At 41.8% G+C, this 24291-nt stretch overlaps 2 protein-coding genes across 7 annotated transcripts in view; both read left to right on the top strand.

The window, feature by feature from the left end:
* The window catches only part of LOC143413230 (protein NLRC3-like), a 154699-nt gene that overhangs the window by 101330 nt on the left and 29078 nt on the right, over positions 1 to 24291 (top strand). The window lies entirely within an intron of this gene.
* LOC143412443 (phospholipase D1-like) lies at positions 1615 to 14374 on the top strand. 6 transcript variants are annotated; one of them, XM_076888779.1, is made up of 6 exons: positions 1615 to 1854; positions 4130 to 4235; positions 11917 to 12033; positions 12324 to 12572; positions 12996 to 13089; positions 13428 to 14370. In XM_076888779.1, the coding sequence occupies exons 2-5, from the start codon at positions 4218 to 4220 to the stop codon at positions 13047 to 13049; spliced, it is 438 nt and encodes a 145-aa protein (XP_076744894.1). In that variant the 5' UTR covers positions 1615 to 1854; positions 4130 to 4217; the 3' UTR covers positions 13050 to 13089; positions 13428 to 14370. The 6 variants fall into 6 exon arrangements, 5 of the variants coding, with proteins under 5 accessions (XP_076744894.1, XP_076744889.1, XP_076744890.1 ...); XR_013100378.1 differs by lacking the exons at positions 1615 to 1854; positions 4130 to 4235 and adding exons at positions 6080 to 7733; positions 8059 to 8245 and having other exon boundaries at positions 12324 to 13089; positions 13428 to 14374; XM_076888774.1 differs by lacking the exons at positions 11917 to 12033; positions 12324 to 12572; positions 12996 to 13089; positions 13428 to 14370 and adding exons at positions 7137 to 7733; positions 8059 to 9442.

Genomic DNA, 24291 nt, shown 5'->3' with positions numbered 1-24291 from the left:
AGATCATCAAACAAAACTTTCAGTGCACCATGAAAGTAACAAAATAAAAGAAAGAAAATAAAGGAAATCAAAGGAAAGAAAGGCCTTGTTTAAGTCATGACACGTGTTCTTCATGCCAGGGGGATAAATCGTAACAACCCAATTGGCAGGTTCAACTTAGTAACAAAAGACAAATCAACAGCCAGTTTAATCTCAAACATTCATCCAATCAGCCATACACACAACATACAGCATAACCCTGTTGTCTTAGCACATAATAAGTTTTAGTTCTCATGTAACTAAATGTGTGCCATGGTAAAACTTCTTCACACACCAGAAACTCACAATCAGCTCACTCAGCTCACTCATTTAAGACCTCTCATCAGCATTCTGTTTTCTCCTCTATGATGCAACCATCTGTCCTCCTATAATATTCAGTCCACTAGTCTATGTATCACTTTCATCTTACTAGTGACTTGGACAAGATGACAAACAGAATCTCATGCTTAAGATGCTGTCTGGTCTCATTAGTATCATTGTATGTGTATATGCATGTGGGGTTAGTATAGTTAATGCATTTTCTGTATGTTTTTGTGTTCCTCTCTCATCACACTTCCATTATTCTCATCACTGCTTAAAACAACACACATCTCTCTCTGTTTTTTTCTTTAACTGTACTTTTCTCCAAAACAGAAAATAGCATTACAGCTGTTTCAGACTGAGAAACACCAAACACTCTTCATGCTATCATTCATCCACACAACTATTTTATTTCTTTTTGTCCACTGGGCAGGTGACCTGCAGAATCACGTCTGCCCCAGCTGGATACCTTTCACACACACCATGACGTCAGACACTCTCACACTCGCCGAATTGATCAGGAGAAAAACTTTCTTCATCTTCACACTCTGTTACAGAAACACCATATGTTTTTTTTTGTTTTTTGTTTTTTGTGTTGTGTTGTGTCAGGGATGGATATGTAGTTGTAACGTTTGTGTTCACTTTCTTTCCTTTCTGTCTCCTCTCTTGCCTAGTCTGTAATGGACTCAATGCTGCTCCTAATATGCCTTTAATCTCTCCTCCACCTCTGCCTCTGCTCTCTCACGCTCTTCTCTGGCTCTTCTTTCTGCTAACATTCTTGCTCTTCCTAATGCTTTTCTACGGTGTTGTTCTAGAGTAGTTGCAGTGGATTGAGCTGTAGTTTCATCCTCAGGTTTCACAAGAACTTCTTGCAATATTGCTCTTTTAACATTCTGTGCTTCTCTCCTCTTCTGAACCTGCTCCAGCCACAACTTAGCAACTGCTAACTGCAATTCCTTCCTCTGCTTCGCTTTCCCTGTTTTACCTGCTACACTTACAGCTATTCTTTCTACCAGCATTTTACACTTAACTTCCACTAATGTCCCTTCAAATCCATATTTCTCACACCAACAACCTACATACTGCGTGCTGCCTGGTAAAACTTTCTGCATAAATTTTACATCTCCTTCTAAGGCAGACTTACACATTTTATTCTCCATTACAAGACAACAATCAGCCACACTCACGCAGACCACATCTGGCCCGCACACACACACAACATAGGCCTAACGCTTGCGTCTGCACGCACAGCTAGCGCTCTCTGTTGAAAACTCCCCAAATGGCGGAGATTCCGGACCCCGAACCTAGGTTCTCTCCACGCCCCAAACGGCGGAGAAGCCTGCGTCTCTGTCACGCGGCTAGCGCGCTCCCAGACTCACGTTTAACGCACAGCCCGTAGCCGAATCAAGCCTCGACACGGTGCTTCTGAAGCAGCGCGTTGATCTTTCTGACACACGCACCGGAGCGTCAGCTTCAAGCGGACCATCACTACGTCTCACATCTAAAGGTGTCAAGGTAACTTTGAACTGAGTTCAGTCAATCTGGAGTTTTTCCAAGTTTTCTGTTGCTCTCTGTGAGAGAAGAGCGTTAAAGGCGGGGCTCTCCAGAGTCCAGCAAAACAGGAAACCACAGCTGGGTGTGTGTAAGTGTGCAAACCAATAGAATGCATCGTGGTGGGGGGGGCATCACGGGCAAGAAAAAAATAAAATAATCGGTCGTACCCATGCTTCCCCGACGTCATGCCAGCGCATATTGGGAAATTCGTAGGCACCGATCGGTTTTCTATCAGCCATTTGCTGGGAGTAAGGGCGCCCTCCGTTTGCGAGGTGCGCCTGCTGCTGGCGGCACAGGGAGGAGAGGGCGGGGCGGCGGGGAGTCTCTGGCTGGCTGGAGCGGCATCTAATAACCAACTCGCAAAACAAAATAAAAACAACACAACAAACAGATATTATGATACAGACTTATAATCTGCACCCATGTTTTTTCTAAATTCTATAACGTGAGCGCGAGAGCCCTCGGTGCGCCTGCGCGCTGCTGAAGTCAAAGTAAACTTTATTGTCATCTCCGCTACAGACAGTCCAGCATATAGAGAGACGAGACGACGAGGCTGCAGTTACAGCGGTGCAAGTAAACAAACAATAAATATAAGAAGAGTAAGAAAATAAATCTACACTTTAGGACTCGGGGTAAAGGATCAATAACAATTTAATTTATAATTTACAGTTTGATGATTTAAAGTCTCACACAACCCGTCAAAAGGGGCGGGGCCGGCTGCTTCCAAGTAGAGCACATTTCATTTATAATGATGTAAATCCAAGCCCATCATGGATTCACGATCTGAATCCTGGGTTGTGTGAAATCCCAGAAATCAACCTTAGACAAAGTGAATCTGTGAACTAAGGTGTAGGTCTGTTAGGTTAATTGTGCTGATCCTCGGGTTGGGGGATTTGTGTTTGTACTGGAGCGCAAAATTCAAACCAATGGAAGATGGACAACAAAAGTTCAAAGCCATCAGGTGCTCAGGTTAGAAAAAAGAGAAAAGATGCAGGTAAGCAGACGTGTGATTGGATAATGGCAGCTCATCCTGAACCAATCAGACTAAACTCCAAACAATACATTATGTTACAGATTTTAATATTAATTAGTCATTGTTACTTGTTGATTTGTCCTTTTCTCATTGTGTGACGAATTATGACGACTGTTTGGTAGCTGTTATTGTCTCTCTCTCTCTCTTCATGTGTGTTTCTCTGGTGAAACAATAGTTTTGTGTTAATGTTAGGGCTGCAAGATTTTGCATAAAATGAGAATCACGATTTTTTGGCTTAGAATTGAGATCATGATTCTCTCATAACAATAAATAAACATAAAACAACAAATGTCTCACGTTTTGTTGTTGCAGCAAAATGTTGTCCTGCTTGAAATTCCGTCTCCACCGTTGCTCGACGCTGCGTGTACAGAGCAGGTAGTGCAACAATAGAAAAATAGTTGCGGGACGGCACTGTGTAGCGTTTGTCTAGGGTGTTGATCGTTTTCCTAAATCCCTCGTTTTGCACAGTGTTGATGGAGCCATATCTTTGGTCAGGTGATAAGTGATAGCCTCCGTAATGTCTTTGTGCCTGCGGGAGTTCGACGTGTATAGGGAAGCGCTGTATAAGGTTCCTGTTATTGATGTTTGGGTGGTTGACCGGGACGGATTTTCTCCTGTCACTTTCTCGTCATCCCTGACGTGCTCTCCGTGGTTTTTTCCCTGCTAATTTTAGCATCACACGGCACAGCTTCTGTATCACGTGGTATAAGGCTCCGCCCGTGTCATTTGTTGAGCAGGAAGAGTGAGCGCTTGTTTTCATGCAGAGTACGTCCCGGATCAAAATGTGAAGGTTTACAAATCACCACTTCTTTAGTTAATATCATTTCAGTCTCAGACAATCTCGTTTCTCTTACAGAGGTTGAATGCACCTTCTGCGGATGGCAGTACCACACAGTGTGCGTGGACTTCCCCTGCACAGAAGGCAACTACAAATGCTGTGAATGCTAAATAAACAGAAACAAATGATCCCTGTTGTCTTTGCTTGATGATTGGTTTGAGTCTTGACAATCCACATTGCTGGCGTTGCATCTTTCAATGGCAGCAATGGCAGGTATCAGTGCTCAAAGCTTTTGTGTTTGTTTCCAACAAGTTGCCCACCTCGGGAAACAAAAATGTGTTCTTTTACTTGTCAGATGAACATATGAGACACTTTGACTCTTCAGTGCAGTGTGGAGCCTAACAAAGATCTGTTTTGTGTCCCAGCTGATCAGCAGGAGGAGGAGAGTCTGACGGAGCAGCAGAGGAACATTTTCAGCTACTTGGACTCAGCTCAGCCACTACAGAGGAAACAATGAGCTCAACACAGAAGGTGACAGACAGAGCAGGACCATATGACCAAAGATATTTATCACCATATACATTTGAACATTTGCCATAACGATGTAGCTGACGATAGAATTGACACCAGACAAAATACTTTACAGCTGCACAACTTTATTAAAAACCCATCAATGTATTTTCACTGAAACAAGCAGCTGTTGTTTATGTGCATTAAAGTTATATAAAAATGTAACAGTGCAAATGCAAATTCCTCGCTGACAGTTTAACCAAAAGGCGTTTCCAGTGGAAACTGGCCGACACATCCTGAGCATAACCATGTATAATATCCACTAAACTTCAGAAGAGGTTATACAGTCGTGGCCAAAAGGTTTGAGAATTGCATAAATATTGGAACCTGGAGAAGTTGCTGCTTAAGTTTTTATAATAGCATTTTGCCTGCACTCCAGAATGTTATGAGGAGTGATCAGATGAACCGCATCGTCCTTCTTTGCCATGAAAACGAACTTAATCCCCAAAAAGCCTTACCACTGCATTTCATTGCTGTCATCAAAGGACCTGCTGAGACCATTTCAGTGATCGTCTTCTTAACTCAGGTGAGAATGTTGGCGAGCACGAGGCTGGAGATCATCATGGCTGTATCCCGATTCAGGTTCTGCAGCTTTAAAGTCCTCAAGGGCCGCGTACTCAAAGACCGCTAAGGCCGAAGTGCGAGGCTCGTAGGCTCGTGAAATGGGACGTCTAGCCTCCGTCGCGCTGCCCAGGTTGCCTAGCAACCATGATACTAACAGCTGGAAACGTTTCATACAGCTTTGTTTGACAGAAATGAAGGAGAACATATTTAGTTCATTTGTTTCTACATGAGCTCTGTGTGATTTGATGAGTATCTGAGGCTGAGACCACAGGACTGTGAAACATGATTGTTGGGCTTCATTTCTGTGCTGAACAGTTGTTTAAGATTAGCTGTAAATAACAATTAGCTGATGTTGTTCATGAGACTAAAGTCATCTCACTGTGGTAATGTAAATATAATATGGCCAATATTATAGTTATTATATTAATCACTTCACTCACAGACAAGTATCTGTGACAGTGTGTATACAGATGTATCATATATAAGAGACAAATATTGTTCATTTAATATGTTGGTACTAAATTTGGCTCAATGCTTACATATATGTGTAAAAAGCAAATGTAGGAGCTGTGATAGCTGTGTCTGATAGAATGAAGAGTAGACTGATATATGAAATATTCCTTTATTGGGTGAGAAAATCAGACCATGTCATAACTGCTGTAAGTCACACAGAATAGATATCAGAGCCTTAAACAGGCTGACTTCTGCTAAATGGGTCAAACTGGGCAGAAAGTCTACAAACACATAACATCCTTATAGAATATGATGTAACACTATAGATCAACTTAGCTCAGAATATATAAAGCATATAAACAGTTACAGCAATATGATGCAACAAACACAGCAGCTACTGATCCAAAATACTCAAAGCTTCATAGAACTGAAACCAACATTTATTTTTAGCTCCATCCTGCTGCTGATACAGACTTTAGGTTTCTGAACATTAAACTTGTTGCTGCCTTTCATAGTGTGTAACTTGAAGGCCCTGAGTACTTTCTCCCACACTGAAAACACTGGGATGATCACATTATTTGAACATTACCTAATAAGACTGATTCAGCACAGACAGTTATGTTAAACTTTCCTAGCAGTCCTTCACAAACAGGGAACAGTCTGTCTATTCTCTCCATCTGTCAGCTGCTGCTGGCTCTTCCTCCTCCTCTTCCTCACACACTGCTGAGTTTGTCCTGGTGGATCATCAGGGCTGCAAAGCCTCACAGATGATGTGCAGCAGTGGGTCCCTCAGTCTGTTCTCACTCTGGACACTTGCAGTCGTCACACATGGAAATCAAATGTGTGATAAGCTGCAGGATTCAAACACAAGTGTAACTTATAAACACATGTTCATACTTTTATTCCACAATCAGAGAGAAAGAAACAGAGAGAGAGTGCAGGACAGACAGACAGGTGACAGTCTCAGGTGTACACACTGCTACACAACAGCACCAGAGAAGCAGGATTTAGTGTTTGTGTTATTACGAGTGTAAACAAGAAGAGTTCCAGATGGTGCAGTGGACACATGTGTGACTGCTGTGATTAAAGCATCTTTCTTTCAGCTTAACGAGTGAACCGTCAGCTCGTTCAAACACACGTTAAAGTGCGTTTGGCTCGACACCACCGAACAGAGGCAGCAATATAACATAGCTAACATTAACAGTGCAGTGAATCCTGCTTGTGCCGTGATGTTCAGGACTGCAAACCGAGCAGCATCACTGACTTTCAGCTTGTTGTGTTTGTGGATATATGACTGACTTTAATTATCCACAAAATCATCACATTCTCTGTCAGATTAAGGTCGACTATTGAACGGCGTATATTTTAAAGGCTTTAAAACCAAGTTAACGCTGAAAGTACAAACATCACTAATGTCACATAACTCTGCCGACAAGGCATAGCTATGGCTATGAAATGCTCTTTGTGTATCACTTCTTCATTATGAAAGATGTCATTAATGCACTAGTAATGTCTCATCTGGAGTATTGTTCAATCATTTGGTCAGCAGCTAATAAGACAGATCTTAACAGACTTCAGTTAATCCAGAATAAGGCGTCCAGATTAGTGTGAAGATGTTCATACTATACTAATATTGATAAAATACATAATAACCTTTCTTGGCTTAACAGCAGGTTGGATGTAATGTGTTAGAACTACCAGCAGGTGGGGATAAGAGACCTTTAAGGTGTTTGGTGCCACGCTCCACCTTCAGGTTTAAAACTAGTGTTAATGGAGTTTGAAGGTTGAGTTTGTTCCACGACTGCATTTCACTCACTGCCTCTGTTTGTATCTCTGTCACTGCAGGACCAACATGGAGCCAGAAGTCAGCGCTCTCAGGAGGCCGACAAACCTCACAGAAGAAAGGGAGAGAAAAAACACACCTGTGACGAGTGTGGGATGGAGTTTACTCTGAAGGCTTCACTAAAACAGCATCAGGTCATCCACACTGGAGAGAGACCGTTCAGCTGTGACTTGTGTGGAAAGTCTTTTTCCTTGAAGCGTTCCCTAAAACAACACCAACTCATCCACAGTGGAGTTAAAGCGTACAGCTGTGATCAGTGTGGCAGAGCTTTTACTCAAAGTAGCCACTTACAGAGGCATCTAGTTACCCACTCTGGAATTAAGCCATACAGCTGTGACATCTGTGGAAAAACTTTCAGCCAGAGAGGGAGCCGAAATACACACCTACGCATTCACACCAGACATGATGTGTACTGCTGTGAACAGTGTGGCAAACAGTTTACAACTCACACACACTTGCAACGACACATGTTTACCCACACTGAGGAGAGACCTTATCAATGTGACCGGTGTGAGAAGACTTTTAAATCTCCACGTCACCTGAGACAACACCAACAGATCCACACCAGAAAGAGACTCTACAAGTGCAGCTACTGTGAGGTATGTATTTATATTGTTATCTTGTCATTTTAGCCTGACTGTTTGGAACAACTCTGCTCATTAAACTGTGTTAGCATGTTAGCAATTCTACTGCATGGAAAAGCAGCTCTGAGTGATTATTCAGATTTTCCTTTCAGTTATAATTTTAGTATTACTGTAGTATTATGGTGGTAGTATTGTAGTTATTGCAGCCCAGTAAACTGAGTGTGTTAACTGAAACAGTCAAATGTAGTTGGACGTCTGCAGAGATGCTCTTTATTTCAGGCGACGTTCAGGATACAAATGTTGAAGGACTGACTTACACTGTCTTTGTGTCTTTGTTTAGAAGCAGAGCGACACAGATGGATCCAGTTCTCAACCCTGTCATCACTGTGGTGGTGGGAAAGACTTTCATTGTGACCTCTGTGGAAAAACTTTCAGTCGGCAAAAGACCCTAAAAAGACATCAACGTAGACACACTGGAGACAAACTGAAATACTGCAAAGAATGTGGGAGAAGCTTCACCACACCAAGTGAGTTAAAACAACATGAACTGATTCACAGTGGGGTTAAAAAGCACCTCTGTGATCAGTGTGGGTCATCCTTCACCACTGCAGGTCAGCTTAAAACACACAAAGGAGTCCACACAGGAGAGAAACCACACAAGTGCAGACACTGTGAGAGAAGCTTCTCACAGTCAGGTAATCGTAACATTCATGAACGAACACACATAGAAGGAAACTACAGCTGTGACCAGTGTGACAAGAGCTTCAGGAATCTCAGTTCATACTCTGCACACAAACGATCCCACATTACTAATAAACTGTTTCACTGTTACCAATGTGCCCAAACATTCACCTCATTGTCTGCTCTGTGCAAACATCAGCGCGATCACTCAGGGCTGAAATCACTCCCATCACTGGATCACAGTGAATTTGAAGACACAGAAAGATCCTCTGGTTTCCTCTGGTCAGACTCAAAAAGCTTGAGATCAGGCTCCACAGAGTTCAGATAGAATCATTTAAACTTGTGTTGAACTGAACTGGTTGCTGGGCTGAACTTCTACATAATACAGATCTACATGGGATCTTCTTTTCTGTTTTTTACTGAGTCAGTTTTGTCCTTTTTTCTCTGTCCTGGTTTTGCTCGTCTGTAAATGATTGAAACTCAGTCAAATAGTTCATTGTTCTCCAGCAAAACGTTTTGGAAACTCATGTTTAACCTTTAAAACTCTGACATGTTTTAGCACACAAGGCTTCATCGGGGAGTTCACTCATGATTGGACCATGAGAACAAAGGTTTTTAGTTCTTTCAAAGAGAGTCTTGGAGATGTTTGATGTTTCTGTTTTTCTGAAACCACCTGAAAGAAAAACTATTTTTCTTGCTTTATGTAGTGTGGAAGTTTTTAATGTTTCTTCATCTGTGATGTTCTTGAATGTGTTCACGTGAAGATGGTACAAATAAACTGGCCTTTCAGCTTTAGCTCCTAATTTATTCATTATTTATGGATGTAGCACAGCAGCCGTCTCTTGATTAACACATGGAGGGCTCGGGATCTGATGGTGTCGTCTCCCTAATTTGCCCACTCAGTAAATCTCACTCATGGCCAAGAAATTGAAATAAACCTTGTTTCCCTGTTGGATAGTGATCCACTGTAACTCTGCTCCTCCTTCCTGTTTAGGATTTCTGTGGCTGAAGTAAAATTCCCTCCATCCATCACTTATCCCAGCTAACCCAAAGTGAAATAAAGTTTTGCTGGTCTTAAAAAAGCATTACAATAATGGGCATTACCAATGCAAACTGAATGATACAGAAGATGAAAGAAGAGACTTTGATCAGTTAATAAAGCTCATGATCTGGATTCATTGTGGCTGCTACACAGATACTTCTGGGTCACTTCTCTCAGTTAGGAACCTTCCTCACCAAACTGACTGTTGGACCACACCCCTGGTTTCATGAGAAATTGTTTCAGCCATGATTTCTCTTCCTGTATTTCAGAGTAAAGACTGAAGTGACAAATGGAAGCATGTTTAAAAAACACAATGTGAGAGAGACGTTGAGGTCCTTAGAAGTTACCCTGGGTTTTTCTGTCACCCTGCTAGATGTTACACACCTTGTTATTGGACTGATTTCTACTGCTGGACTACTCCTGCGGAGAGTAACAATACTCTTACTAATTAGCTCCCTTTCACACCTTTGGGGATATTTATTTTTGTGTTTGCAGCGCTGTGAGCCAGAACAGCGAGAGAAAAATCTGCAACAGCGACGAGCCGAATGCTTACGTGAATCGCAGCAGCTGCACATGTGCTACGCTGAATTAGAGGATATCTTTGCTCTGGATTTCTATTTCTACTTTTTCATTTCTATATGATTCTTCTTGCATCTAAACAAAGATGATTCAATTTGCTAAATGTTGATGGCTCTTCGTGCTCAGGTGTAAATGAGACGTAATATTTGCTCTTGGTTTGGTTCTCCTGTACAGAACCTTGCAGTACAACAGAAACCTAAAAACATTCTTTGTAGTTGTTATTCTTAGTTGTTCTGCTGCCTAAATACCACAGGGTCTGATTATGAAGTTATTGAGCTGCACATACTTTACGACCTGCTTAAGTTCGAGGTCACAGCGTCTGTAGAGCAGCTGGAACATAATGAAGTCTACAAGGTTAAAGTTTTCTCTTCAGTTATTGTTCTTTCTGCTGCTTGGTTTGATGGATCTGAGAGCTTTTGTTTTTATTATTGTTATTATAATTATCATTAATATTTTACTCTCTAGAAGCTTTAAAATAGTGTTTGTGTTTGAAAAAATTGATTTAAGAATTGAACAGAAACATCTGTCCTTCTGAAAATCGCCCAAAGGCACGGAGACAAAGTCAAAGGATGCAACCTGTAACTTTCTCTTCCTTCATGTCAGGACCATCATCCATGATTTATATAAAATGCATATAGCAACAGTAGCACTTTAGTTTGGACTTTATGATTTCTGTAACTGGAAAATATTATTTTGTTTAAAGACAGAAGTGACCGCATAGTTGCAACATCAAAGGGAAATATTAATTAATTAGCATCAAGTATATTTGTTGCTTAAGCGTTTGCACTATAACTTAAGTAGGATTATAACTTTTAAGGAAGGAAAGATTTCAGATATTTAGTTCACTGTTTCAGTTATTTTATATGAAATTAAAACATTTACGTTGGTCAAATATGATGCTCTAAATCAAATAAAAGTTTGAAAATAAATGATGTATTTTTAAATGCTGCAACAAATGTTCACAAAAAGTAACTATAATTAAAACCAGTTAAACAAAATCAAATGTTTGAATCATGCTTAACCAAATGCCAGGCTGGAGAGCTGAACCTAAAGTATCCGTAGAAAGATTTCAACATCTGAGCAGTTTTTAATGTTTTTATCACATATAAATGTCACAGCAGTGGGTCCTGGCCCAATGCTTTGTGTTTTTGGTTTTCTTTGACTCTTGTTTTTCTTGGTTTTTGTTCTTCTTATTTATCAGGCTCTCAGTAATCTTAGTTCTCCCTCCCTCAGTGTTCATTTCAGCCTGTGTTTAGTTTCTGTTCCCGTGTCCCACGTTTCATCGTTTCATGTCGAGTCAGCCCTGTCTCTCTGTTTCCTGTGTCTCCCCAGTCAGCCCCGCCTCCCTCGGGCACTCATGTGTGATACAGAGTAAGAAACCTGACTACATTTGCTACACTCTCTTTATTACCTGTTACTTTAAAACTCATACACTAATTATGTCTGCCCATCTCTCTAATGTGAAGGTCAAAGGTCAACATCCCAGTGACATAAGAATAATCCCAAAGGGGCAAAGGCAGCGGTTAATTTAGCACATTTAGCATTAAGGGTACAGCAAGGATATACTTTTACTTATTGTGGCAGGGGTGTGGTCTCTGGCCTGCTGCAGTGGAGGCTGGTGGCGGGACGTTGGACGGCACAGGTGAGGGTGATGGAGCTCATGACTCTCCCCTTTATAGTGACGGAGGAGACTGGCGTGGGGGAAGCGTGTAGTGGAGGAAGCCGAGGAGAGAGCTGGTTTCTGGCTACAAAGATGGCGTCAAACCAGAAAAGATTGCTCGTGGTCAAATAATGTGTCAATCAGCTGTGAATCAAACTGTGTGTGGCTCAGTTCATGTCACAGTGTTGTTTAGTATATCTTCACTTGTCTCACTCTCCTTCTGTTCTGTCCATCAGGACGATCCTCAGCGCTTACACAGATCCTCCATCGATGTTTTGGATCCAATCAGTGATCAGTTCTACGAGGAGGCCTGGATGTTCACCAGCGCTCGCTACACCTCCATCTACCAGAAGGTGAGTGTACTCCTTTGTACTCAGATTAACATTTTACTTCTTAAAATACATTTTCATATATGAGCTTTCTATTATTTCATGGGCCATTTAATCAATATTAAAATTACAAGCATATCAACAAAGGTGAAGCTGGTTTTTTCCACTTGCTGTCACACAGTCATGGAGGAATACAATAAATACATAATCAGTCATAGATCCTGAACAATGACATTAAAAGAAAGTCTGTGGCTCTAAAAACTAAACAGTATAAAGACATGCTCCAAGCTGCTGTTTCTCTCCTCCTCCTCTAGGTTTTCCACTGTCGGCCATCCAGCGATGCTGGAGGGCTACCTGGCCAATGCTGGCCTACACAAAGAGGTCCCGGCTCGGAGGAGCTGAAGAAGATCCTTGCCTTCCTCGTCAGTTTCCTCTTCAGTTCCTATCCCAACAAAACCTTCTTGCACCTATTAGCTCCAAAGAGGCTATGGTGCCCGTGGAGGTCTGGACCTGAGGCCTGTGCTCATCACGTGGATAGAAAACACTCTGACACCATTCTGGAGGTCTGATGGGACTCTGACCAAAACACAGATGAAATAAAACTTGTGGCTGGAGCTTTTAAAATGACTTTTTCACCTCATAGATTAATGCTCATGATTGCATGTTAGCAAGACAGCATCTCCCCAAGGTGAAACTCTCAGGAGACATTTACTCTTAAACTGTAATCTGGTTGAGACTACTTGAGGAGATCTTAGTAGCGAGTATGTGGATTTAGTCTCTTCACCAACAGCAGACAGACCCATGCCAAGAAAGCAGACATGTTCTCAAAGAAAGCCGAGAGCAGAGATTGGAAAAAGCTAAAAAGAAAAAGCTGCAGCTTCAGACGACTATCTGCCTGTAAGGCTGAAAAAGTCCAGTTACGCTCTATTTTGGAAAAGCTCCCAGTTTTGGTAACCTGGACTTTTATTTCCCCTCTTCTGCTACAGATGTTGACTGTGACCTCAGAGGCCAACTGGACCACACAGCTGCAGCAGGAGTGAGGGAGAGGAGTCTTCATCCAGCTTCAAAGAAAACATCCAGGTAAAGTGACGTGGATCAGCGGATAAAGCCGTCTCCACTTTCAAAGGAGATCCTCTGAGAGAGAGACTCTCTGAGCCATTTTAGCCTCAAATTATAGGACTTTATAGTACAGCAACACTTTTAAAGGACAAAAATAACATAAACTGTGACTGTAATACAAACAAAGTATTGCATGTGTTTTTAAAAGTGTTCCTCCGATGGGCAGGATATCACTATTAGACTGTCCCACCAGCCAACTTCAACAAGAGACCACAGCAGCATTCAGTGATCAGCACAGATGTTCCTCTAACACTCAGCATCTGATCCCTGTTGGTCTGTGTGCTTCTGCTTTTGCTCAGTTAGAAACCCTGCAGCAACCCGACCCAAAACTGTGTCTTCTTGTTGGCCTCAACGTTGAAGTGTCAAACGTCCAACATCTGGAAAGGAAACCACGCCAGTGTACTGTGATGTTTCACCAACATGTGGCAGACGCTGGTCCTGCCTTTCATGCTGACATCAGCAGAGAGCCCCGCCTACCTCAAAGCCTCCCCTGTCATGTATTGATCAGGATGATTATGAAGATGAGTGAGTGCAAATAAGACTGTAAAAGTCCACGAGCAGAATGTTTGGATGCTTTCTAATGATTCATGAATATCATGAGAGTGTTTGTGTGTTTTGTCTTTTCTTTGCTGACGTTTGTTACTAACAAAGACAATTTACGCTCTGTGTGTGTTTTCATCCTTACCAGCCGCACTCTAACTGCAATGAAGGAAACAAACTGTAGAAATGGTCGACTCAGTGACTTCATAAAATATTGAAGTGGTTCAGGTAGAGCCAGTTTTTAAATGACCATGAACACTGAGCGTATTGTATCTGTACAGCATGTTTTTCTATTAGACAGATTTGTAACAGAGGCCTTGCTCTCAGTAAGTTTGAAATCCTTTTCTGATTTCTTTTGTAATCTCTGATCTTTGTGTATCCTGCTCAGTTTGCATGCTGCCTGTAGGAGTTTCTGTCTTTGTATTTGAAGAGAATTCATTGAATATACTCAGCTGCTTCCCTTTGGTGCCTCACACATCACTGAAGTTTTTCAGTGTCCAGTTATTTGTTTTTAATAGCTGTTTGAATTCTCTGTATGTTTGACCCTGTAGACTGTTTAATGGACTGCTCGTCTTCCTGTTTGTAACCACTGCCTGTTTAAGACTAAAGATTTGGATTTTTGACTTTAACACAGCCTCTGCGTGTCGTCCCTTTGTGTCCTCGTCCTCTGTGGATGTGTCACAGATGTTTCCATGATAATAACACAGCTTTCCCACAGTGGCTTGCAGCAGCATGTATTCACAGCACATTTGAGAAAGGTTCAGATTAACTCGATGAGTTAATATTCAGAATGATTCTGACAGTGGGCCACTGTGAATTGTGATCTTTCATCAGCTCAATGTTTAAGTTCAGTATTTCAAAGCAGGAGCTATGAACAGTCATCATGTTGGCATTAGAATTATTATTATTAATCATTATTAATAATGTCGTTACTCATGTATAACTGTGATTAGTATACATGAATTTTATCAATGGTAAAAATAATGAATAATTCATGTATAACTTTTATTGTGTTTTGTATATTAATTATATTTAAATAGAGATGTTGACCCTGTCTCTACAGTAGCATCAGTGTAACATACATTATTGGTCCAAGCTGTCATAAATGGGGAGCCTGATCCTTTATTATGAAAACATGACGAGTATTTTTCTTGTCAGTTGGGAAGAAGTTGGTCTTTTTTTCCTTCTTTTTGCTCAGTTTGTCTTTTCTTTGATAATTGAAACTCTGATCAAACCTACTCATGTTCACAGCATGTAAAAGCAGCTGACAGTCCGTGGCATTGTTGTTTGTAGAGGTGCAGTGTAGTGGGAGCATAAATCAAAAGAAAACAGTAAAATTTATGTAATAAAACATCTGAATGAAAATGAACAGGCCCTTTATGAACTTCAAAGGGATCTGAAAACAAGACTTTTTAAAAGAGTATCTTGGGGTGTAGGTGGTCAAAATAGAAAACTGAGCTGAGACTCTGAGTTCAATCCATCCATTGGTTTTTACTTAGGAGGAAGAAATGTCAGGCTGGTGCAGGCTGGTTAGGTGCATGTGGTTATCTTTACCTAAATGAGTTCACTTTGTGGCTGCCAGGTTGGGCAGAAGTACCTGTCCCCTGTTAGGCTTAGTTAGGCTGTTCTCTTCTAATCAGACAAATAAGGCGATGACTTTCTGCGAACAGTATTTCTTATAACTCAGCAGTATAATGCATCATAAAACAATATCATTCATTCACAATAAATCAGCAGTCTAATGCAAATCAGTTTAATAAATGCAATAGTTATTACCTTTAGGTTATTACCTTTAAACCTTTAGGAGAGCCGTCTCTGTGCTGTGGTTCACCCTAAATCCAGACTGGAATATCTCCAGGATCTGTCTATCATTGAGAAAATCAGTAATCTGAGTAAAAACAAGTTTTTCTAAGACTTTACTTAAAAATGGTAAGTTGGATACAGGTCTGTAGTTATTAAAATCATTACAATCCAAATTGCTCTTCTTCAGAAGGGGTCTCACCACCGCCGTTTTAAAGGCAGCAGGGAAGACACCCAACTGAAGAGAGCAATTCATCATGCATAAAAGCTCAGCCTCAAAAAATCCATAAAGTGTTTTAAAGAGTGAAGAAGGGATTGGATCTAAAAGACATGTGGTGGGTCTCACTGTGGAGAAAACCTTCTGAAAGTTCTCAGCATTAACCAGGACAAAGCTGTCCAGTGTCTCCTCAGGTACAATCGAGCCCTCAGATGTGTTTACAATCATATCACGATTAGATAAAATATCAGATCTGATGGCGCTGATCTTTCCCCTGAAGTGGTCTGCAAACTGCTCACAGAGCGAGTCTGTGGGGCTTCTTTGGGAGCTGTTAAAATCAGGGTTAAATAAATGATCTATGGTGGAAAAGAGGACCTTGGGATTATTTTTGTTAATACTGATTATTTTGGCGAAGTATGAATTTCTTGACTTCCTTAATGTATTATTGTACATTTTAAGTTGCTCGCAAAATATTTGATGGTTGATAGTGTTTTTATTTTTCCTCCATCTCCTTTCTGCTGCCCTGCAATTTCTTTTGAGTTTTTTGACTTCTTCGTTTCTCCAGGGTGATACATGTTTTACATTAATCTTTTTGGTGGTGAGTGGAGCAACGGAGTCAAGGCTTTTCTTCAGTTTGCTGTTGAAATAACTAAAAATCAAATCGCAGGGTGCAGGTAAAATCACAGGGGGGCATTCGTCTAAAACCCTGGTAAAATTTGCAGCCACTTCAGAGGTTAGAGAGCGCCTCCTCACAGTTCGCACCGAGGTCTCCCGCTGAATAAAACCGGTGATGTTAAAAAACACACAGTAGTGGTCAGAGACAGCCAAGTCAACAACAGAGGACACGCTGGTGGACAGCCCATGGGTGATGACCAGGTCCAGAGTGTGTCCTCTGTTGTGAGTCGGCTGCGTGACGTGCTGGATAAAATCCAAACAGTGAAGAATGTTTAAGAATTCTTTTGCTGCAGGGTCAGAAGGATTATCTATGTGCAGGTTAAAATCACCGGTTAAAATTATCATGTTATATTTTGAATGTATGTTTGTTAAAAATTCAGAGAATTCCTTGATAAAAGCAGCGCTGTCTTTAGGTGGTCTATAAACTGTGACAGATAAAACTGGAGGGCTGCTGAAAACAATAGCATGGAATTCAAAAGTGGTAAAATGATCAAATAAAATTTGTTTGGTGGTGAGTGTGTTGTTGGTTAAAGATGCAGTCCCACCACCTCTCTTACCACTTCTAATAGAAAAAGAGAAATTAAAATTTGGTGGGGAGGCCTCAGTGAGAACAACTGGTGCATCCGAACCCAGCCATGTTTCAGTTAAAAATAAACAGTCAAGTTTATTATCTAAAATTAAATCATTAATAATAAAAGACTTGTTCGACAGAGAGCGTACATTTAAAAGTGCCATACTGATTGAGACTGGTGGATTTTTGACAATAGAGTTGAATGGATGTTGATATTTTTGAAGAGGCCGGAGGTTATTAATGTTTTTCGAGTTACTGGATTTATGATAATTCTGTTGCTCTCTGTTTGTGATTATGACGGGTATTGTGTTGACTGTGGGAGAGAGAGGTCCGAGTCCAGAGTTTTGTGTATTACTGTTAAAAGTGGAACAAATATAGGAGCTGGGACCAAGGGGACATCAGTCAGTAGCAGACGGATCAGCAGGTAATGTCAGTTTGGGGTAGTGACAGGGCGATGTGCGGCAGTGCTGTACGCCAAATGCCAAATTGGCGGACAGCAAACGGCGTCCCCAGGCGTTGAGGTGGAGCCCGTCTGCCCCAAAAAGATGCCTCCTCTCCCAGAAGGCATCAAAGTTGTTAATAAAACCCAAGCCGTGGGAGACACAGGCGGAGGAAAGCCAGGTGTTAAGGCTGAGCAGCCGGCTGAAACGGCCTATCCCTCTGCCACAGGTGGGGGTGGGCCCAGAGATAAAAGCACTCACCTGCAACTGACCAAGGAGGCTGAAGGGTTGGAGGAAGTCCAACTTCAGCAGCTCAGATTGCTGTTTGGGGATGTCATTGGTGCCGATGTGGATGATGAGCCGGTTAACCTGTGGGTGGGATGCCAGAATGTTGGGAATTCTGTCCACTATGTCAACAACAGTGGCTCCCGGGAACGACAGCGTGAGCGCCACCCTCATCCGCACGTTCCTGATGATGGAATCCCCGAGGACCAGCGTGGAGAGAGGAGGTGCCACCAAGGGCTGTTGGCCATCTGAGACGCCCGCGCCGCGACGCCGGAGGTGTTCAGATGGAGATGCGCCAGCCGGACTGCGTGAGTGACTCCCAGGTTTAGCTCTGACTCTACGCTCTGCTGAATCCTTTGAACCTGCTGATCAGTAAAGCTCTACGTGCTGCAGCAGATTGACCTCATCTGTGTTCACAGGTGTGGACCTCAGCGCTGAGGTGCAGGAGACTTTCATTCAGTTCTCCCTGCAAACAGCATCCAGCCTGGAAATACTGTCATCTTTCCCACAAATGGTGCTCTTATCTCAGAGAAGAAGTCTGATGTAAATAACTGCAATCAACAGTGATGTTCTGCACAGATCACTTTTCCATTTTGCTCTCTAGATGAGTCCCAGCTGCCTGACCTTGTGTCCAGGTGATCGTCTCACTGAGGAGCTTTTGTTCTGAAAATCTCACGTCCATCACCTGTTTCCTTTTTACTATCTCTGCTCTTTCTTTATTCACAATGCTCATAATATCACACAATTATATTCATCACCTGCATGTTTTTATCCAGCTGCTGTTAGAACCAAACAAATAAAAGGATGAAAAGCCTGAAATCCTTTGATTTATTACATTTGAAACAAATATGAGAGCATCCCTAACAGCACAGCTGAGACCTTTGTTTTAATCAAGCCTTTGTATCGACACACTTGTAAAGATTCATATACAAAACATAATAGAATAAATCAATATAAAATACACATAATCACAAAAATGCAGCCATGTTGTGAGTTTGCATGTAAAACATGCATGTTTCCCTTTGTACAGGCAGATTTACAGCAGACAAAGCAACACGCTGATCGACTTTGACCGCTGCAAAAACAAAATACCCACCAAGTCTGAAGTCGATCAGAGGAACTGTTGACAGACTGACAAACATACAGATGCTTGATTCATTAGTGCGATTAAATGTTCTTCTTTAGCAGCATCACTTCATGTGTTTGTGTTCCAGGAATAAAGGTCTGTTTAAACTGGACGTCTCCTCAGCATCACTCGTGCTGTCGTGGTTTCAAAGCTGTGCAGAAAGAATCTGAGGGATGATACAGAGGTGACCAAAGTTACAAACATCCAGCTGTGCTGCAAATGTTTGCAGAGCTCCAAACTCTTTGGCTTTCTGCAGAGCAAGTATGGAAGAAGCACCTGAGCTAACTTCAGTTTAGACGATATGAGGAAAAATGCTGCTTCCCAAAGTTTCCTACAAGTATCCAGTTTATATTTAGAGAAGCGAAGGCTCTTTATCCTGACAACTACTCCCTGGTGGATCCCTGTCCTGTGACAGCAGCAAAGACTGTGTATCAGTATCATCAAAGCCACTTCAATAACCAGTGTTTAAAGCTCTCTAGCAGATGGACTTCAGTGGCAGCAGCCTCTGTCTGCTGTGTACAGAAGGTTCTCTGATGAAGCACACAGCAGATGCTGCACTACAACAGCAGCAGCAGCTCAGCTTCAGTTTGCTTCGACGCCCTTTTTGACCTGTGAAACAGCAGAAAATGAAACATTTCAACACCCGTTTGTTAGCGTGAGCTATTCTGCTGTTTTTCATCATTTCACAGGTGAAATAAAATCACATTTACTTCCTGTAGGAGTGATCGTGTCCAGCCTGACTGAGACCATGTGCTCCATCCTGCACAGGTAATAAACCTCTGACATGAAGGGCTGTCAAGTAGTTTTAGACAAATGGGGGTAAAAGATGTTAAAAGCTTAAAGAGAAACTACATTTTCTAAGAACTGTCTGACGTTCACCTCTCACACAGTGGATACGATTCTGCCGCTGCAGGAATAATCTTTGTGCTTATGAAACTGTCCATGTGTTTGCAGAAAATGTCACATGTTCAAAGCCATCCCAGCACCTGGGGTTTGTATAAGTGCAGCTGCTGGTGGGGAGATAGTCTCACTCTTCTATATAAAGAGTCAGCAGGCAGCAGATCTTCATCTGTGATCTCCTCCATCATCACGTCTTCACTCTTCAGCAGCTATGGCTTCACTTCGTGCCCTTCTGGGAGTGGTGCTGTGCTCCTCATGGTTTCTGCTTCTGCCTCAGGCCGACTTTGATTTACAGAGTCATCCATAATATTTTTTATTTTTTATTTTACTGCCCATCTATTTTCATACAAATGTCTCCGTCTTATGGAAAAGGGGTGGAGCTTATCCAACGAGGACAGGCAGGGCCCCCCCAGACAGTTTAGCAGTCTATACAGGAGGCTGACCTTTGCAACATGTACTTCTATAATGACTTCACCATTTAGGTTATTTGGTTATGTTTCACCCTGGATTTTGTGTGATAATATTTATTTTGTCCACTGATTTAAAAACAACAAACTTTATGAATATAAAATAGTGTGAACAACAAAACATCAGCTTTGGAAACTTTGATGTAAAATTCTGCAGTTGTTTTCTCAGATATAGCATAAATCAAACTAACATACATCAGTGTGTTATTAATGTGCACACACACACACACACACACACACACACACACACACACACACACACACACACACACACACACACACGTGTTACAATAAACAGCTCTTGTGCTTCTGTATGATTCTCAGTGCTTTCCATTTGCGTGTCCACAGGTTGCTGTAAGTGGTGCTTGACTGCAGTTTGCTCTCATTTCAAGTGGTTTGCTGTCACAAAGCCAACAGGAAGTCCGGCCATGGTTGAGCCAACTGAAGATGGGTTGAAGGTGGCGTCCTCGTTTCCTCTGTGAGTGCGAGCGGACAGACAAAGCAAACACCGTTTGGACAGCATTAAAATATTTACACTGATGATTAATGTTGTGTCTTTGCACCTGTAGCGATACATGTTGGAAAATGGAGACTTTAGCCACCAAGACTGACGTGCCTGGAAACTTCCCTGTGAGTACGCCCACAAAGACAGGAAACAGTTTAGCCACCGCGGTTAATCCTCCATCATCATCATCCAGTATTTTTCACATCTTTTCTTCTGCTGTTTCCCTTGTTGTCAGTCACGGGTTTGTGACTGAAATGCGTGTGGTCGACGGGAAGCCTGACGAGTACGGCCTGAATCATTCCATCAACACCGGACGGAGTGAAACCTTTGTTGAAAACAGATTATATGGTAACGTTGCATTTAGCTTCAGTAAACTGTGAAGTTACAGCAGCAGATTTACATCATGTGGCTTCACAGGAAGTAGTCTGGACCTCAGCGCTGAGGTTCAAGCAGCTCTGCTTGCAGACGGCATCCTTCCTGAAAATGTTCTTCATCTTCCTAAAACCAGAACTTTTACATTGGTGCTGAAGTTCTATATAAAAACAGCCTGAAATACAAAGTGATGTTGTGCACTGATTACCTCACACTTTCCATGTTTCCTTCTACAGAGGAGTGTCCGCCTGAGTGTTTTGTCTGATCTGTTGTTGATCGTCTCATTGACACTGCATGCAGATCTGACACCAGGGCTGGACTGGGACAAAAAATGGTCCCGGGCATTTTGACTGGAGACCGGCCCACCAGGTATTAAAGGAAAAACCATAAAGCCTTTGAATGAAAACAAACGCTGTTGTCACAGTGATGGACGCTGTCTTGTTGGTATACATGCATCAGTCTAATAAACTTAAACCTGCACCATCCTCCCTGTCCTGCTATTCTAAACAGGAAGTAGACTGTTGGTCGAGTTAACCTCCTGAACATCTACAACACACGGTGGAAACCTGACATTAAGAAAGAGACTAGAGGTGAGACATGATCATTGCTGATTACTGATGACAGATTTAGATATATTTTCATAAACCTTTCATTTGCCACATCAATAAACAGCACGGCAGGGAAAAATATGTTTTCTAACATGGCAACCTTTAAAAAGTGAAAGGAGACAGAAAGACAGCTGAGAAAGAATCAAACGGACTTTTTGATGCATTTTACACACAGTACTGGTGCAGAATCTAGAAAATGTGGGAAACACTGGCATCATATGCAGTACTTACTTCTGAAGAAATTATGATGGGACCCTAAAAAATGACTATGTACAATAATGGATTTCTATACATTTTACATCAGATGGAAACGTTTGTTGTAAGATTCAGATAATTATTTATTAAAAGTGAGACATTTTAAATGAGAACAAGAAAGAAAAGTATTTCTTTGTGCCCCCCTCTCCCTGTTAATGCCCTACCTGCCCCCCTGGCAACACTTTGCTAGACCCGCCCCTGCACAGTTACCAGCTGTCAGCTACACAAAAAGGATCCTGGTGTTATTTGTCTCTCAGAAACAGTTCATAACTTCAACTCATTTTTGTTTTGTCATGTTTTGTTCTTTACATTGTCTTTCTTCTATATAATTGTTAAACATTTAATAAATATGTCTACAAAAAGATTTTAAAAATCAGACATTTCACACAGACACCCAAATGATTTCTGACTGATGAAGGGGGCTGAAGGTGCCCTGCTCTTGCCCAGCTTCTGCTGCTCTCTCCCTGCTCACTGTCAGCAGCTGGCAGCCTCGGTCCTGCCTGAGACTCTTCATCTATCAGTGCCAAAGAATATGGGAAATAGCAACGCACAACATGCACATTACAAAACAAGCACATGAATCAGCATTACATTCATTAGTGAAGTGCTGACGTTCGTTCCTAAACTTTGGGCCTTAATTAACATCACTGTGAACTAATGTTTGCTTTGCTTCTTAACCAGTGAAGCAGCGAGGGGCTTTCTGAGGTTCCTGCTCGTAAATGCCCAAAATGAGTCGAGTATTTCTCTGCAACTACAAACTCTGTTTTCATCAGAGGTGTAAATATTACAGCACTGTGTCAGAGTCACTGAGGCTGGAACACAGAAAAAGGAAGTAGATGTATTTATTTTTAGACTTTATTGCCTGGAACCACTTTAAAAATACGCTTTGGGTCACAATTAACTGCAGAAAACCAGGAATCCACATATGAACATTATCTGTGCAGAGATTTATGCTTCTGAAGGTAAACAGTGAAAACTTGCAGCACTAAATGCACAGATAGCCAGGCGTTTCACATTTTGGGACCATCTGCCAGTTTTCATTTCTTAGGTATTGAAGAGCAGAAATGATTGAATTTTATTTACATGCTTCAAAATGTTTGCTTTTGAATATTATTTGAAGAATTACCCACACACTCAGGCACTGTGGGCCTGTTTCCCTTTGCACAACCGAGTGTTGGAAACGGGCCTTTTCTCTTTAAACTCTGAGGGGCTGTAACTTTGGCTTCTATTGGCAGATTTGCATGATTGACCCTCTTTTTAAAATAGTTTTAGCCAAGAGAATCAAGCTAACATCACTGTTTTTACGTCAGCTCACGTCACACGAGCTGTTTCAAGAAAAGTCCTCCTGTCACACAGCAATGCCTACATGAATCACACCACTCTGCTTAAATAATAATAATAATGTTTAGTGAAGCAGGTGAAGCAAAGGGCTGCTTTTAATAGGCTGGGAGACCCAGGTGTGCTGCTTTAGCTGCTGAGCCTCTCATGCTAGCCTCCATCTATAAGCTGGGATCACAGGAGCACTGCAGTCCTGACTAGATCAAGGATTGTTATTCATGCAGGTGACAAAAGTTTACATTCACAGAGTCATAGGATTGAGCCTGGTTTGAAAAGCAGCTGTTTAATGTAGCTGCTTAGAGTTCACACACAGTAGAAGAATCAGACTTGAGTCACATTTCAAACACTGGAAAAATACTCAGCAAGTAACAATGAAAACAGCACAGACTCAGTATATCCTGTTCAGTCCTGTGTTTGATATGAATGTGCTGTTCAGAGAGGATCTCATGTCCTCTTTTACAAAGCCTTTGTTTCATGATGTTTGTGTATAAATGAATGTAGGTGTGTTTCTAAGTGTGAAGGAGCCCTGGGAGAAAAGACTGAAGCTTGTGCCAAAGAACAAACAGGAAAGAAAGATCAGCATTAATGAAGACGAGCACAGAAGGAGCCCAAGCACGTGTTGCTTTTTCAGATTTCTCTAAAAGTGTGTGTTCATTTGTTCCATCCTTCACAACAAACAACAGCTGACAGACACACATGCACTCTGTGTCACTTCACAGGGGCTGATGAAAGTGGACACAGTAAAGGTAGAGCTGGACCTGCTCTACACATCCTGCACTCTGTTAACAGACTTTATTCTGCAGCATCAACAGATAAAAATATATGAAGATATAGAAACGTTTAACATTGTGACTGTTCACATTAGTGAAGCTGTTACTTTGCTGCCAGGTGGGAAAAGAAGCCTAAAGCTGAGTCTGATTAAACATCTGCTGCACGAGAGAGTTTCATGGCCCTGCTTTATCCTGTGCTTGCTGACCACCTCGTCCTGAAACCTCTTCATCATCCTCACAGTTGTGTGAAGAAAGAGGGAAGCAGGTGGAAACCATCTGTGCTGCTGTGTTCAC

The sequence above is a fragment of the Maylandia zebra genome, linkage group LG2, assembly GCF_041146795.1.
Source record: "Maylandia zebra isolate NMK-2024a linkage group LG2, Mzebra_GT3a, whole genome shotgun sequence".
Taxonomy (NCBI): domain Eukaryota; kingdom Metazoa; phylum Chordata; class Actinopteri; order Cichliformes; family Cichlidae; genus Maylandia; species Maylandia zebra.
This window is presented reverse-complemented; position numbering and strand designations above follow the sequence as displayed.